General features: G+C 42.1%; 1 protein-coding gene across 2 annotated transcripts; it reads left to right on the forward strand.

Annotated features, from left to right (window-relative positions):
* Nucleotides 1–232: 232 nt before the first annotated feature.
* On the forward strand, nucleotides 233–17,488 carry Plp1 (proteolipid protein 1). Of its 2 annotated transcripts, none has more exons than XM_021187666.2 (8): nucleotides 233–257; nucleotides 2,411–2,557; nucleotides 10,613–10,799; nucleotides 11,458–11,614; nucleotides 12,773–12,941; nucleotides 13,444–13,517; nucleotides 14,334–14,399; nucleotides 15,292–17,488. In XM_021187666.2, exons 2-8 carry the CDS (start codon nucleotides 2,554–2,556, stop codon nucleotides 15,361–15,363), a joined length of 729 nt encoding a protein of 242 aa, XP_021043325.1. In that variant the 5' UTR covers nucleotides 233–257; nucleotides 2,411–2,553; the 3' UTR covers nucleotides 15,364–17,488. The 2 variants fall into 2 exon arrangements, with proteins under 2 accessions (XP_021043325.1, XP_029390286.1); XM_029534426.1 differs by having other exon boundaries at nucleotides 11,458–11,719; nucleotides 15,292–16,996.
* Nucleotides 17,489–18,163: the final 675 nt, after the last annotated feature.

Below are 18,163 nucleotides of genomic sequence, written 5' to 3' on the forward strand. Positions count from 1 at the left end.
CTAAGCTGTGATCAGGGGGGGCCACGTTTTCTGGTGGTACTACTAGAACTGCATGAAGCACACTGTTTACTGGTGTACTACAATCCTGCTTTGTTCTTCCTCTCAGGCTCCCAAAGCAGGCTGCAGACTGCAACCATGAAGGCTCTTGGTGCCCTCTGGAGGAATTTTCAGGCATTGCAGAAGCCCAGCCAGAATGGAGACTTATTTTTTGTTCAGCTCACTTAAGAAACCCAATGAAAGCAGAATCATAGACACAGGTAGGGTTGATGGGGTTTTCTTGGGTCAGAGAGCTTCCTGAAGACTGGAAAAAGTCCACAGAGGACTGTCGCAGGGGCTTAGAAGAAGCATGCAGAGGGAGTATGCGGGCCGACTGTCATGTCAGATGGGCAGAGCTGGGAACCTTAGGGGACAGGGGAGAGTGTGACACAATCGCCTGGCTGAGCACCTTTCCTAGCCATTAGCAGAAGAGCATTGCAGAAACAGGAAGATCTGCCCCATCAGTGAGGAGAGAGAAAGGGAGGGACAAGAGAAAGAGAACAGAAATCAAATACAGAGTAAGACAGTGGAGATGAAGAAAAGGAGCCAAGAGGCCTTGGGGAATATGGTAGACAAGTTGGTGTCTGGGAGTTTACTGGGGAATTATTTTTTTTCTGAGTAGCATAAACAGTCCCGGAGATGCTGGTGAGAATGTGTGAGATGCATCTGAGGATTCAACCTGAGCGATTCCCCCACCACCACCACCACACACACATAGATCAGCTTTGGCTATTGGCTGTTTGATTCCCCACATCAGAATCCCCAAAGTTTAGGGTAAGTTCTTTTTGCCATCATCCCTTTCCTCCATGGTCGTCAATATAAAGAAGACCTATAGCTTCACTTGCATGACACGTGGAGTCTGTATCTGGAGAGCAGACCTAGGAAGGCATGGGTCTTAAGATCCTCAACAGTCAGTCATGGCCTTAGTCTAGTATGCCCTGGGAAGCTACTACAAGGATCCCTTACCTTTCAATTTGTATAAGAGCAAAAGATTTGTTTTAGAACCAGCCTCATGCAGTCTACAATTCTGGATTCCAGAATTGTAGGTCCTACTCAGTTATCCTCCTCTGTTGTCTCTTATCTCAAGACAAAAACCACAGGACAAGTTCAGGAGGACATACCTTATTTTTTAGGGGTATAGAAATGACAGGTTCCACAACTTTCCTTAGAGCCATTCGGGAGTAGAATCTTGCTTCTAAATCAAGAGGGTTATGAGTGTGAGGCTTCTGAAGTGAGAGAGAAGATAGACAAAGAATCCACATAAGTGCTCCTTAAGGTTCACCTGTTCTAGAAAGGACTAGAAAAATTTGCCTACCTAACATCGCCTTTTATATTTGGCACTCAGGTTCCTTCACAGACTTCAGAAATTACTCTTACCAGTATAGACGTTTCACAACTGCTTCCCCTCTTTTTACTGCTTGACCATAGTTTTTCATAGACTTTTCTCTGAGACAAGGACTGTATTTTCTTTCTCCCCCCCCCCCAACTCTGACTGCTGCTCTCCCAAACGTTCCTTCCTTCTTTTTCCTTAGCCTCAGCTTCACTCCCTGATGAGAACACTCTGTTTCCTGGGAAGAGTTTTGACTGGCTGATTCCCAGTTTGTGACAATGTCTTGTCTCAGAGTTCATTTTCCTTGAAAATTGCCTGCATGGTCTTTTTTGTCCCTTGTGATCTTGGCACAGGTCTTGCCCTCTCCTTTGTGTTTCTGTTATCCAAATGTACTCTCACTGCACTTCTGGCTTTTTTTGAGCCTGGTCACACACAATCTGTTCATAGAATCAGCAGCTGGTTTGGTGTGCATTCTTCTAAAACCAAGGGTTTTGAAGAAATTATTTTAAATGACTTTTATTCTTCCCTATCGTGTTTCCAGTGCCAGGAAGAGAAAGAATGATTTTTTGCTTACAGACGGAAGGAAAGGTTCCATGGTCAAGGGCAGCGAGCAGTGAGAGTTGGGTGGGGTGCGTTTGGTAGTATAGCAAGTAGGCTTTCGGTCCAGACCCCCTTCTCATCAGGGCTTCTATTTCACATGACTTCACATGCTCAGACCGAGGTATGACACATTTAAATGGACCCAAGGATCATTTGGGAGGATTCAAGAACCCTTCCATTGAATTTCTACGCCTAATTCACATTTCCTGATTTATTTATAGCAAAATGAAATTCTAGAGAAGCTTTAGGGAGGAAAAGAGAGAGAAAGAAAAAAAAACAATTGGGAGTGAAAAGGCATAAAGAGAAGATGGAGTCCTTAAAGAAGGGAGTATCCCAAAGGAGGTGGGGACAAGGGGAGGAGAAGGGGAGGAGGAGAGGAGGAGGGAAACGAGCCTGTCTCTTTAAGGGGGTTGGCTGTCAATCAGAAAGCCCTTTTCATTGCAGGAGAAGAGGACAAAGATACTCAGAGAGAAAAAGTAAAGGACAGAAGAAGGAGACTGGAGAGACCAGGATCCTTCCAGCTGAACAAAGTCAGCCGCAAAACAGACTAGCCAGCAGGCTACAATTGGAGTCAGAGTGCCAAAGACATGGGTGAGTTTCAAAAACTCCAGCATCGAAGATGCAGGCATGGCATAGGAATTCAACTTTGGGGCTTTGGGTTTCCAATGGCTTAAATAAGTTGTGTTTTGGCACTTATTTTCTGTTCTAATTTCTTAGCATTTAATTGTATTAACTCCTTCTCTGCTGTGCTGAACATACTGCTTCACTGCCAATGAATTCTGGCAGTACATGTGGTGTCTTCCAGACCTTTGGAAAATGCACACAGGTTGGATGTGACCATGTGGCTTCCTACCCCTCACTTTCTTGTCCTCTCTCCTTTCCCCGGTCTCAAGGCCCTGATTATGATCAGGTTATCTGGAACCCCTTGTTCTGCTGGAGGCAACTTGAATAGTGACTAATCTACAAATGCATTAAGTACTTGCTTCTCTGACACAAACTTCAGAGCACGTTCTGTATCAGTAGGATGTGGAGGAATGGGGAAAATTGGACTCAGACTTGGCAGTGTCTATAGTGGACATTCCAGGTTCAGAAAATGGAAATACAGTTCACAGTGGTTTTACCATGGGGAATAGATATGGATTGTATGTTCTTGTGTATGCTTGTGCATGCGCATGCATGTGTGCATGTGAGTACACACATATAGGACAGCATTTCTAGTATCATGGACTTAGCCTTAATCCCGGATATACCAAGGAGGCTTCTATCTAAAGGCTTTTGTTAAGTTGTCTGAGACCTGAGGGCTTTTCTATGTTCCACAACTATGGAAAACATAAAATTCTGGTGTCCAGTAGTATCTGTTCAGAGCAAGGTGTGTGGGACATAAGGGTCTTTGCCTAGACAAGGTGCCACAGAGACATGTACACATTGCTCACATGTGGGAAAGATAAAAGTAGCAACTTGAACACATCCTGAAGGAGAGGAGATTAAATTTTCCTGGGTGTTCACCAGGCAACTTTGTAACCAGTGAAAAGATCCACAGAAGTGGTTTTTCAATTAGAAACTGTGAACTGTTGTTAACCTTGGCTTCTTTCATCTCAGGTCCCTGAGAGAACTGTTAGAAGCATATATGTAGGCAGGATAATCAAGCGGGTGGCAGCCTAGGTTACTGGTCCAAACATCCAGGTTTGGATCTCAGCTCAGTCTCTAATGAACTCTGCAAATTAGGCATGCCACCATGAATCAGCATGTCATCATCTGGTAGACAGGGGCAACAATAACTATTTTGTCTACTTTCAGGGTGGAAGGTCAAGTAATAAGGATGTGGCAGCCCTGTCACTGCAGACAAATCCTATAACCACTGTAAATTCTGATGACAACGACTACTCTGCAACAGTTCCTATCTAGGCTAATCCTTCCTCTTTGCAAGCTTTTCTTTGTGCATACCTTGTATGTAAGAAACATTTGATCACCTAAGTGTGGCAAGATGGGAAAAAGTCACTTCCTGCTCTGGACCCAGGAACCCTATCTAACATTCGTGTGGCTGATTAAGTGGGTTGTTCTTTAAAAACAGAGGAGGAGTGTAAGTTGAATTACTTCCTCAGGGGATAAGGCCCTGAAGAAATAAAGACAGGAAGAGAGAAAATGATCACAGGAATATTTTCTTGTAATAGAGGCTGAATGATTTTCCCCCAGAGGAAGGTCAGCACAAATTAAGGTGCCATTGAGGATGTGAATGTGGGTAAGCAGTACATGCACTAGGGATACAGGACAGGGTGGCCATTGTCTTTGCAATCCCCCAGTAACACAGTATCTGAGACCACATGAATTTTCAGCCTTTTCTGACCAGGCAGCAGAATGCTATTGCTTCTGATGTGGTTCAACCCTTGCAATAGATAAGTCAAATCATAGAATTTGGAATTGAAAGGAACATTGGAACATACCTGAGGTGGAGCTATGTGTGGTGTCACGTGCCTTTAACACCATAGGAAACTGAGGCAGGAGAGTCATTAGAAAAGGCTAGCTAGACAACATAAGGAGACTCTGATTCCCAAAGAAGTTGTCTGAACCAACCTTCAGTGCAGAATTCATTTCTCTGAATAAGATAAATATATACGTGTCTCTGCTTAATCGCCTCCAGAAACAGGCAGCTTATTACCTCCACCACAAAATCTCTTAGGATTGGAGCTGAAAAAGAGTATTGGATCGGTGATACCCGAGCAAAGGGGGCATGGGCTGTGTAACAGCTCGGCCAGGAGATGTTTCACGTGAGTCTTTGGAATAGCATTGGAACTGAGAAAGCCAGAGAGCCATAGTGAATATTTTTCTGCTCAGTAACAATGCCATCACTGAACAGCAAGACACCTGCTTCCTCAAGCTTGTTGTCATCTGAGAACAGTGGCCGTTACCCTGGCAACCAGACTGTGCATCTTAGATGCTTCCCTCTAAAAGTGGTTTGAAAGTACAAAATGTGGAGACAGAACAGAGGCTGAGAGCTCTACTAGGTACCTGAGGACCATCTGAATGCCATCAAAGGCACCACAAGAATGCTAAGATTTAAAAAGAAAGCAGGTTTAGACCGGTACATTACATGACTCTTCCTAGAGACACTGACTGAAATGATCAAGGGCAGTCTTCACCACACTACTTCTTACCTTGCTCTGCCTAGCCAGGAGCGCTTGAAAGACTAGAGAGATTAAACAATTTGCCCTGCTTTGAGAGGCTTCACCTTAGCCCTGAGCCAGAACCCCAAGAAACCTAGTCAGCAGTAAGGGTCCCTCAGAGCTGTCTGAGTAGTGATACCTTTAACCCAGAAAAGGAAGATAGGAGCAGTAGTATCTTCAGGTCCCAGTCCAGCCAGTAACATCTTCCCTGTGTTTGTTTGTTTGTTTGTTTGTTTGGTGTGTGAGAGAGGGGGAGGAGAAGGGGAAGGAAGGAGGGGGAGAAGGAGAGAGACAGAGGGAGGGAGAGAGAGGGGGAGGGAGGGAAGGAGAGAGAGAGAGGGAGAGAGAGATTTATACCCTTGAAAATCATCCCTCCCATACAGTTCTTTTGTCTTGAAGGAAAAAGACACAAATAATCACCTCTGCTCTTAGAACTTTGGGTCTAGAAAAGATCAAGCCAGGACCGTGACCTGATAAGGAAAGATCATAAGTCACAAGCTCTGCCATGCAAGGCTTTGAAAAAGAGTCAGTGGCATCCCAGGGAAGAGAGTGGGATTCTGCAAGTCATCCTCACACTTAAACCAAGGAAAGAGGGGATCTGCTAGCATAAAGTACAGCTACACCTGTCTCTAGTGACAGATTGTTCTTTATTTTCCTCACACCTGGACAAGGTCGAGACAATGTTCCAGGAACAGATTTTAACAATCACGCTTGTATTTTGGCCTCCAGATGTTTGCACATGAATTGGTATTTCTCTCTGCCCCCTCTCTGTGTATCTCTGTGTATGTGTTTCTGTCTGTCTGAAAAAGAACATAGGAAGTAAGGTGGTCCAGATGCTGTCCCTGAAGGTGGTGGTGGTGGTGGTGGTGGTAGTAGTTACCAAAAGTAGTGGCAGCAGTGATATAATACCTGTCTAATAAGGCAGTGGGAGTTCTTGTTTATTTAACTTTGTCCATATGACTTGACTATCAAGTAGGTTTCACTCCCCAGACCTCAGTGCCTATAGAACCCCTTTGAGCTCTTGAATGTGGTGTAAGTGCTAATATCATACAGGAAACACAAAGTCATGGGCAGGCTTTGTCCTAATAAGATGAGGCCAGAAGCCAAGTCTTTGTCCCTGTCACTGCCTGATAATTGTTTTACTTGTAGAACTCACAGCCACTCATCAACATCTAGCCCTAGTACCAGTCACAGCTACTCTAGTATCTTGGCCATTTTAATGGTTATAGGCCCTGATCAAGGAAGCCTCTGTTCATAGGTTGAGGTTAAGGGGTGGATTCTGGGAGGAGGGGAAAACTGCAGTGCAGATTAGAGACTTAGGGAGATGGGACCAGTTTCTCACTCAAAGAACTTGCCTGTTGTTTCATTCTATTGTATAGGGTTCTTCTATCTCTCCCTTTGTCAGCTGGGTTCAAGAGACAAGCTGGGAATTGTGTGGGGGTACAATTGGTCTCTTTCTACCATTACTTTCTATGAAAGCCCTTCCTCTCTTCCCTTTGATGAGTTTCCAGATTCACACTGAATTTCCATCATGGAACTGGTTATTGAGGTGTGCCCAGGGCATGGGAATGGAGGGCTGTAGAGCACTTGGCTCTTGCTTAAAGAGACAGCATCAGGATCAGGAGAGTCAGTGGGATGGGCCTTAATCTGAGACTCACAATAGTACTGTTGATCTCCAACAGAGAACATTGGTGAGAAGAGTTCTATTACAGATTGGTTACTCTTGTTGGGGGTTGGTGTAGAGATAAATATAACCAATTCTGAACTGATGTCTTTGATTATATTTTGGCCACAGGATTTGGTAACATCCACTTTAACACTAGATAATAGGTAGCTCTGGTTTTCAATTTAATAAATAAATTTGTTCTCCCAAACAAAATGAGAAGTTTTCTGAGACAAGCAATTGGGCTCCTAATTTCTTTGTTTCTTGCAACATCTTTGTTATGAGTAATGTGTTTAATCTTTGTTCTCAAGCCATTCAAACACAAAGGAAAAGAAAGCATTAGGAAAGGTCATTAGTTTTCTCTGTGATCACGCATTAAAATGAGACATTTAAATCTCATTGAGTAGCATTAGCATTATGTAATTCTTTTATACTGATGCCATCACATCACAGTTTATACTTAGCTGGGAAATGACAGAATGCCTTTTAACATTCAAAACCCTGTTGAGCCTGAGGTATTCCGAAACAGAGAGCTTATAGTTTTAGACTGTTGTTCCCAAGTTCATTTCTTGGACTCTGAAAAATTGAAGTGAACCCAATGGACTTTTATTCAGTATGCTTCGACTGTCAACTGCTTTGATGAAAAGACAATCTCTTGTATGGTCTGAGTTTTCCAGTTAGAATTCAAATTTTGACTTTTGCTGGGGCAGACTAGCTGAGATTTTGCACTTATACTGAACTTAAATGCCCTTAAAAACAAACATTTTATTTGAATTTTGAGGAATTTACCATTGGATGCTTGTCTTGATATTTTCAACTATCTTATAACCTGTCTTATAGATTTATCTAAGGGCATTTGTATTAGAGTCCACGTTAGAGATGCAGCAAAGTCTATACCCTGGTTTCTTGCTTTGAACATCAGTAGAGCAGAAAGGGAATGTTCAATTCTTATCTGAGCTCTAATAAAATAGATAAGAATGTGTGTTTAAAAAGGTATCGGGTGGTGATTTAGAGTTGCTTCCGGAGTTCTGTCACCCAGTAAAAACACCAAAGCTTATCTGGTTATTTTGATGACCACCAATGATCATATGTTTATGATGATAAACCATTCTTTGTCTATTTCATCACTTGATGATAAGATAGAAAACATCCTTAGTGTAAATGATATAGAAGGACATCAGCAAAAATGCTGAGCAGATTTCTGTTTGCCTGGCCATACCTGCCTCACCATTAGACCATCCCATGGTGAAAATGCTGGGGTGAGTGAATGGGCATAGGATGACCACTTGCTAGGGTAGATGGATCTCCTTATCCTTGGCTAAATAAACAGTTCTGCCATTGTTTACTGGATCGAACCCCCTCCCCACCCCCAGGCATGCAGGGCCTTGCAGAATACCAATGAGGCTCCTGAGAACTCAGGAGAAAACAAGGCTTCTTTGTCTGGAGAAGTTATGGAGGGCTGTGTCCAAGGCTTGACCCTTTGCTAGGGAGAGAGAGGGAACAGTGGGGTCACTGACCTCCCCTCCCCCACCCCAGACTTCAGAGACCTTCTTTACTAGAAGAGTCTAAGAGTTGGAGGGTGGAGAGGAGTTAAAAGGGCAGAGAATGAAGATGGGAGTCCTGTTTACTTCCCAGCGCCCTTTCTTGACTTAGAGGATACATTTAGTATCTTACCCTAATGATAAAAAAGAAGGACAATTTCTGGAGTGTCTCCACAAAGACAGTGATTAGTTTCAGCTTTTTTTGTTTTTCTCTTCTGTACACATATCTATATTAATCCCAGTACTTGGGATGCAGAGGCAAGTGGATTTCTGAGTTCAAGGCCAGCCTGGTCTACAGAGTGAGTTCCAGGACAGCCAGAGCTGTACAAAGAAACCCTGTCTCAAAAAACAAAACAAAACAAACAAACAAACAAAACAAACATGTTCGTATTATACACATTTGTGTAAATGCACAAGAGTGCATATTTTTGCGTGGGCATTTAAGCCTCATCTCTAATCCAGTGCATGTACAAGTATCTTCAAAGAAGACACTCTTTGAAGACCAGGAAAAGGCTGTCCTTTCAATGAATGGTGGGTATTCTATGGTTCTGATAAAAAATATTACCTCTATCCCAACTTTACCATGATACACATAGTTTGATCTTTTAACATCTGTTGACATTTCTCAATATAGCATTTGGGGTTTTAATAAAAACTTAGCTCATATTAAGAGGATAAAGCAGTGGATTTCTATTTCCCCTAGTACCCTATTATAGATAATTGAACTTGGCTTGGAAAAATACATGAATATAAAAGTGCAAACTTTTGGGAATTGTTTTTATTCTATAAGGAGATAAGGAATTACAACATACTTATCACAAAGTAGTACTTCCTTGGGCATAGTTTCTGATTATTTGCATGTACATGATCTGTAGGAATAGATGTATAAAAAACAATCAGCCAATACATACATGTATGTATATAATACATTCTAAGCATGTGTGCATATATATTATATATTACATATGTATATGCATATATTTGAATATATTGTATCTATATACACTATGTGATATATCTATATATGCACATATATCTGGTGCTAGTTTCTGTCTTCTCTGGGTTACTCTCTTCTATCTAGAATAGGAAGGATTTTGCATTCCTTGCAACAAGTTTATATTATGTGGAATACTCTTTCTGTTCAAATTGTATCTGAAAATACTAATACCTATGGTTAGCACTCCTTTCATCTGAAATTCCAAGTATATTTACCCTCTGTAGCCAATTACTCTATTTCCTGCAATTGTGCATCTACTTCATTTATTATTCCTTAGTAAACTAAATATTCTAATCTGGTAAAGTTTGCACCTTTTCTGTTTCTATATCCCATGTACAACTCCATAGTTGTTGAGTAATTAAACCTAGTCAACAGACTAAAACAGTAAGTGTTGTGCCCTGAGTCCAGAGGAAACCTAGACGAGCCCAAGAATTGTAAAGTCCACTGTAATTCACAATCGTCTTTTGTTTCAAGTTCAAACTCAGTTCGTCCACCTAGCACTCACTAGGCAAACGTTGCTGGCAAACGAACCTGAGTTCAGAAAACATTGGGTTTATATACAGTATAGTTAGAAATAGTGTGACTATTTACAGAAAAGGGGAGCAGAGGGTGGAATAGTACTGAAGCAGGAGGGGGGTTAGTGGGTGTCTGTTCAGGACTATTTTATGGCCAGTCCTAACAGTCTGTGACTGACCTCTGTTTACATTTTACTTTTTCCATGGTCTCCCTTGAAGTTGTTATTTCTCTAAGGTCTCGAGGACAGGCACTTGGAGAGTTATCAGGAGGAGTGTTGGTTTTTGGAGGCACAGAGGCGGGGAGAATGTCTCAAGCTAGGGGAGGTAGAGGGAACCCTGAGCTGCCAAAACAGATGTCTGTCTGCCTCTGGGGTTCAAGGAGGATGGGAGCCTCTGGTGGGGAATGCAGAGGCAGACTGTCCATACAATACTGAAGTCTCTTTAGTATCAGTAATTCAGCGTAAGAAAAAGAGGGACTCATCACCTCCTTGTATTACTACTTGAATTATTTGAGTCTTTTATAAAACCCAAAACATTCTGAGTATTGTAGGTGAGGGTTCATTTTTAAGAATGGGACAGCATGGAACAATGTAAGCATTCTGGGTCAGTCTCATCTTCCAAAAGCTAAAACCTGTAGATTCTTCTTTAGAACTCCCAAAATAACCACACTCTGTGCTTGGTAGCATGGGGCTGCTTGGCCCAGAAGTATAGTGTGAGTGTATGAGTTACCTCTTATGCATACCTGACTTTTCTCCTTCTTCTTCCCCAGGCTTGTTAGAGTGCTGTGCTAGATGTCTGGTAGGGGCCCCCTTTGCTTCCCTGGTGGCCACTGGATTGTGTTTCTTTGGAGTGGCACTGTTCTGTGGATGTGGACATGAAGCTCTCACTGGTACAGAAAAGCTAATTGAGACCTATTTCTCCAAAAACTACCAGGACTATGAGTATCTCATTAATGTGTAAGTACCTCCTCACCCCACCTCCAGACTCGTCTCTTTTCCCCTCCCCCTCCCCATGCTCATGAGCATGGGGCAAGATAGCATCCCTGACTCTGTATTCAGGTTCTACCATGTCATGTTGAAAACTCTAAGTAAGGGGACAATGTCAGATTTAGAATGAAGGTCTGCCTCCTCTCACTCCTGTTTTCTCACACATGGCCTGATTTCTGCTAGGTAGGTTTAATATTGCCTGAATTTTCTCCACAATGGCAGGTAGAGGTCTAATGACTGGGCAGAGTGGAATCCCTGGTTTTGGTCTGACGCTCTGCTTATGTGTACTCAGGCTTAGTAATAAGTCTGTCCTGCTTATAGAGCAATCCAGGCTACAGTTCCTTCATGTATCTCTCAGTTTGTCTATGGAGCAGCACCTCTGAAGGATCAAAAAGAAGCAGCAAGCTTGGCTCTCTAGGATGCAGGGTAACAAGGAATATGGGGAGAAGCTATGCTCTTGGCCACCTACTGTCTGATTTCATTTACTTCAGTGAAGAAAAGGCGAAGGAACACATGAAAACCTAGTTATTCCTCTCAAGCAGCCCTAGGCACCCAGGCGTGTACCTTACTAAGTGACAAGAAGAGTGGTGTGCTCTGAATGAGGTTATTGGATTTTCTGTCAATGCAGGATTCATGCTTTCCAGTATGTCATCTATGGAACTGCCTCTTTCTTCTTCCTTTATGGGGCCCTCCTGCTGGCTGAGGGCTTCTACACCACCGGCGCTGTCAGGCAGATCTTTGGCGACTACAAGACCACCATCTGCGGCAAGGGCCTGAGCGCAACGGTAACAGGGGGCCAGAAGGGGAGGGGTTCCAGAGGCCAACATCAAGCTCATTCTTTGGAGCGGGTGTGTCATTGTTTGGGAAAATGGCTAGGACATCCCGACAAGGTGATCATCCTCAGGATTTTGTGGCAATAACAAGGGGTGGGGGACAATTGGGCGTGACTCTGTAGCCTCATCCCCACCCAAGGTTGGGTCCTCTCCAGAGGCCTAGCTTTGGAGTGAGGAAGCGATGGTTACAGCCGAACGATATGGTCAGGAAGAACGTGGTGCCTGGCCGGCTTAGCCTCACCTTTCAAAGGTTCCCTGGAAATTTTCATCTTAAACTGAAAAGCATCAATTTTATAGGATGCTTTGTACAATAAGACCATTTCTAACCAATCTGTTGGTATCCCTTTACTTTGTTCCTAGCAAGGAAAACAAGAGTGGGCCCAGACTGTACAAGAATCTAAAATGCTAGTCATGGGATTGAGACTTAAACACATAACCTCAAATGTATGCTGGATCATAGAAATTCAAGAATTGACTCCAAGTCCCAGGATTCTGGGATGCTATGCTATCAGGGGGTCCCAGAGAGACTTAGGCTAGATCTGCATATTTCATGCTTATCTTAGCTGTGTTTTAGAAAGACATACATTGTTTTTCAGTCTCTAGACTTAAAGATCTTTGGGGGTCTGAATATGTGTGTGTTGTGGAGATGACTTTTTGTGACCAGCAGTTAGCTTAGAATGGTTTTAGATCTGAAATTTAAATCTCCTATTGGCGTTGTTCACTGACTGGGGAACAAAAATCCTGTGGCAAAGAACATCTTGTAAGCTCAGCCTAAGGCAAAAATGGCACAACTTTCTTTCAGGACTTTTTTCATTTTTACTTTTTTACACCTTCTCTGCCCTCCAAATTCCTTGAAGCCCCCTCTAACCCAGGGATCCGCCTCACTCCAACTCCCACCCACTCCCCCTACCCTCCATCACACTTGGGGCAAGTTATCTAAGAGATACTGCCAATGACACTTCACAAAAGTGCCCTGCTCACTAATTTCATTTAAGGGAGATGCCTGGAATCTGACTTCATTGGCACATGCCACTCCAGCATCTTCCAGTTTTTGTTTCAAGGTCTGCAAGTTGATGCTGATTTTTAACCACTCCATGTCAATTGTTTTAGTTTGTGGGTATCACCTATGCCCTGACTGTTGTATGGCTCCTGGTGTTTGCCTGCTCTGCTGTGCCTGTGTACATTTACTTCAATACCTGGACCACCTGTCAGTCTATTGCCTTCCCTAGCAAGACCTCTGCCAGTATAGGCAGTCTCTGCGCTGATGCCAGAATGTATGGTGAGTTGGATGTGGGATCTTTAGATTCCCTACCATCTATAGAAGCAATGTGTATTAGTTTTTGTCTTAAAGTGAGGAGGATGATGATTATGAAACTATTGTATGATGAATAAATGCATCTTAGTTTAGTAAGTTCTTCACTGAAACTAAGGATGCTCTCCCCCAAAGGAAACATGGAAATTTAGGGATGTTTTTATTTTTTCTTTTCCTCCTCCTCCTCCTCCTCCTCCTCCTCCTCCTCTTCTTCTTCCTTCTTGGCTGCTCTCACTTTTTCTCTGATTGACTGATATTAACAACCCAAAGCAGCACATTTCAATAATATAAAACTTCACAATTAGTCAATAGCACCTTTGTTTTTATGTAACTTTTTAGAAAAGAAGCTCATGCGTACTGTCAATATCAGGTTTACAGGCAGGATAGAGAAGGTGGAAGGCCATGTAGACCATCTCTGCATGGCCTCTAGCCTTATGCAGTTTCCTCTGGCTGCTTTTTCACATCTTAGGTGTTCTCCCGTGGAATGCTTTCCCTGGCAAGGTTTGTGGCTCCAACCTTCTGTCCATCTGCAAAACAGCTGAGGTAAGTGAGCGAGAAGTGCTTTCTAAAACTAGATTGGCTAGAAATGGAGGGAGATCGACCTATAACAGAAGTTTCTCCTCATGAACTTAAGTTTCAAGGATTATAGTATCTCCTTGTTGGACTTTGAATTTCCCTTCTACAAAATAATGGTGAAATGTACTTGAATCAATAAGCATACTTATTAAAAGTCAAAGTACTTATTGACCCCAGAGCTGCACTAAAAGTCTTACTTTCCCAAACCCCACTCATTAAAAGAAACATGTGTAGCTTTAAGTAAAGGTAATACTTAGTAGTACAGTTTCCCAAATGAAAATTTTCATTTTGGTTAAAAACTTACCAAGAAAATGGGACATGCACAGAGACACATATGGGCCCGATAAAATGCTTTTAACTTGGAACTCCTCAATCTCCAATGAGAGGTGAAATAAGTATATTTGAAAAAAAGAAAATGCTTCATTGGGGACAGATGCATGCCATTGCAGCAAGGGAATAAAAAGCAAATCTTAGGGAGGAAGTCTGAAAAATATCTTTGAAGAAAAAGTATTGACTTTGATTCAGGTTACAACTGCAGGAAACGAGTTCATTATGTGGGATCGTTAATCACTTTTCGGCATCTACATGCTGTGGGTGTGAGGTACTATGATAAGACAATAGCAAATGGGGGGTTGACACTTAGGGAAGTGAACATTGAGAGACACAGAATCAACATCCAGGAATGGTGTCAGCCCACCCAGACAGCCATGTTCACTATTTACAGTGGATTGTGCTTGTTCTTCTGTTCTGAGAACTAATTCTCTCTCATACATATTCCTGCAGTTCCAAATGACCTTCCACCTGTTTATTGCTGCATTTGTGGGTGCTGCAGCCACACTAGTTTCCCTGGTAAGTTATTTTAAGGTACTATTAGAAAAGAAGTGGTCCAGGGATAGCATTAGGCTGAAAAACTAGAAGAGAGACTCCTTCCAACCTTGAAAGACTGTAGGCAAGCTGTGAGAAGGCACAGCAAGGTGTGGGGAGCTACACATCTCTGCCGTGAGTTGTCAAGCATGACAAGAGCATGGAACAATAAACATGATCTGCTGTATCCTAGGACTCTAGATAGTATACATGCTCTCGATAGTCTCTGGTGGGTTTAATTACTCCCAGGGAAATTGGAGGGACTCCTCGTATTAGAATTGTTATGACTGTGATGCAGTCCTGTGGCCCAGGTCCTTCGGGTAGTGTTAATGTAGTGCCAATGCAGTGTGCTCATTGTGCAGAGGTAAACCTAAGGCGCCAGTGGGCAAGGTGATGTACCTACCTCAAGTCTCTGAGGTAGCACTTAACTACAAGGAGGATCTCACAGAATCCTCTTCAGTACTGCAGAGGTGTTCACAAAAAGGCAGCATACTTGTATTTTGTGAAATCAGTTGATAAGAGAGTGGAGGGCTATGGTGCATGAAGTAGATGTGTGTGCAGCACAAGCATAGCCAGTGTCCTTAAGGAAATTCCAGTGGTTAGCAGAACTTAGCTGTGGAATACACCTGTATTGATTATGTTATTTAGGAATGGGCTAGCGTGGAAGTGTCTAACAGAAGATTCCTATTCACAAATATAGAAAAAAAAAAAAAAAACCAGGGGCGTGCTTTTATTTATTTATTTATTTTGCAGATAGACTATTTCCTTTTATTTAGTTGTGATTTTACTTCAGCTCTCCCTCATTCCCAGAATATTTTGAATAAGAGAGACCTTCTCTTATTACTGTCACTTACCTTCTTTTTTCTGTTCCCTACAGCTCACCTTCATGATTGCTGCCACTTACAACTTCGCCGTCCTTAAACTCATGGGCCGAGGCACCAAGTTCTGAGCTCCCATAGAAATTCCCCTTTGTCTAATAGCGAGGCTCTAACCACACAGCCTACAGTGTTGTGTCTTAACTCTGCCTTTGCCACTGATTGGCCCTCTTCTTACTTGATGAGTATAACAAGAAAGGAGAGTCTTGCAGTGATTAATCTCTCTCTGTGGACTCTCCCTCTTAGTACCTCTTTTAGTCATTTTGCTCCACAGCAGGCTCCTGCTAGAAGTGGGGAATGCCTGGGAAGGTGGTTCCCCAGCTGCAAGTCGCAGAGGAATGAAAGCTCTAATTGATTTTGAGAGCATCTCCTGAAGACCAGGGTGTGCTTGCTTCTCAGAGGGCACTTCCACTGAGGAAAACAGAATGGAAAGATTCCCAGGTAGAGAGCAGGGATGTCCTTGGTCTTCTTGCCATCAGTAGGAGACAAATATATTCTCTGTGATGCACAAACCCAAGAACTCACTCTTACCATCCTGTTTCCACTGAAGACAGAAGAAAATAAAAAGAATGCTAGCAAGGCAATAGCATTTGCCCAAATCTGCCTCCTGCAGCTGGGAGAAGGGTGTCAAAGCAAGGATCTTTCGCCCTCAGAAAGAGAGCTCTGACGCCAGTGGCAATGGACTATTTAAGCCCTAACTCAGCCAACCTTCCTTAAGGCAATTAGGGAGCAGTGTCTGTATAGACAAAGCGGGGCGGTGGGGGGGGGCATCATCTGTCCTTATAGCTCATTAGGAAGAGAAACAGTGTTGTCAGGATCGTCTCACTCCCTTCTCCTTGATAACAGCTACCATGACAACCTTGTGGTTTCCAAGGAGCTGAGAATAGAAGGGAACTAGCTTATATGAAATAAGACTGTGACCTAAGGAGCATCAGTTGGTGGATGCTAAAGGTGTAATTTGAAATGGCCCTCCAGTAGATGCAAGATACTTAACTCTTTGGATAGCACGTCTTCTTCCCCCACCCCCATCAGTTAGTTGTGTCCTCTGGCCTCTGGCATAATATCTTCACAATGGTGCTCTTTTCCTGGGGCTTTATCCAGTCACTCATAGCAGGTGATTAGACGATCTTGATTAGTTTCAGAATGATTTGTGTTTCATTTTTTCCAATTGTTTATCTCTTGTTCGGAGTTGTATCAGAAAGACCTGGAGGATGAATCTTTGAGCATAGTCCTTTTTGAAAAAAAAAGAAAGAAAAACTGGACAGAAAGCATCATAAAAATATTTGAAATTGTATGGTCCCATGAAATTATTGGGAATTCCCCCAGGTATTCTACCATTTGTAGAACTAGGCTTCGTAAATTTGAACCTCAATTTGAATAACTGGTCTGGTATTTTCTTTTCTAATAAATGACAGATGATTTTACTTGCTAATATTATCTCAGCATTTTGAGAATTTAGGCTTACCATAGAGGTTATTGTCTCTTGGTATATCTATATAGATCGCATAATAGATTATGCCAGCTGTTAGCTGTTCAGATGGTAAGCTTCCATAGAGCTCTGGAGACAGAGAGGACAGACAGAATTTGAAACCTAAAGAACTCCCAGATTTCAGGCTTATCCTTTGGGTCAATGAAAGGAAAGAAAGAAAGAAAGAAAGAAAGAAAGAAAGAAAGAAAGAAAGAAAGAAAGAAAGAAAGAAAGAAAGAGGAAGGAAAAGCCTCGGATCTGTCTTTCCTGAAGGAAAAGTTATTGTAGATGTTTCATTGTGGATTTGTGCTGTCATTCCCCAAAGTGCTTTCTGCTATGTTGAGATATAAGAATTTACAAGAAGACACTTGAGACTTGTTCTTGGGCCAGTGTATAAGGTAAACAAGCAGGATGCACAAGAGTGAGGAGAGCTAAAAGGACGTATAAGAAACCAATCAAGATCAAGGAAGGTGAAATAATCTATATCTTTTATTTTGTTTTGATTTGATATCATAACAGATAACCAACCATTCCCTGAAAACCTCACATTCATACACACACAAACACACACACATACACACACAGGCACGTACAAAGAGAGTTAATCAACTGCAAGCGTTTCCTTCATTTCTGATAGAGAATTTTGGTTTTAACAACATAAAGGATAAACTTTTAGAAACTCATCTTACAAAATGTATTTTATAAAATTAAAGAAAATAAAATTAAGAATCTTCTCAATCAAACATCGTGTCCTTTGAGTGAATTGTTCCATTTGACCTCAATAACAGGTACTTAATTATAGTTAGCTCAAGGTGCTCATGTATCTTTCAGGCAGTGTAAGTTATTCTTACACTACTTCTATGGAAAATGTAATAGATAATGCATTATTATTATTATTTATTATTATTATTTCTTTTTTATACTAAAGATATGAAAAAAATAGATACAGAATGCAAAACAACTTACCGAAAGAAACTCAGTCTTATCTCAACTTAAGTATGTTTTTTTTTTTTGAGCCAGGGTTTTACTATGTATTGTTGGTTGTCCTGGAACTCTCCATGGAGAGAAGACTGACCTTGAACTCATAGAGATCTGCCTGGCCCTGCCTCCTGAGAGTTGGACTTAAAGCCATGTGCTGCATTGCTGGGCTGAACTCAGATCCCTATACCAGTTCATTTTGTATTTAATGGTTTAATTTCCCTTGGATTTCACAGTGTTTTGCTTATTCTGAGTCAATATGGTTTACTTACCCAGTACCATTGTGGTAATCCAGCTCCTGTTGTATTTCGGAGTAAATTATTTTTACCTTTTTTCAAAATTGTTTAGTTATTCCAATAAAGATACTCTGGTGCTTCTCACGTGAAACATAGTTCACTATGTTTCACGTGAGAAGTACTAAATAAAAG

Source organism: Mus pahari, chromosome X (assembly GCF_900095145.1).
Source record: "Mus pahari chromosome X, PAHARI_EIJ_v1.1, whole genome shotgun sequence".
In the NCBI taxonomy this organism is placed as follows: domain Eukaryota; kingdom Metazoa; phylum Chordata; class Mammalia; order Rodentia; family Muridae; genus Mus; species Mus pahari.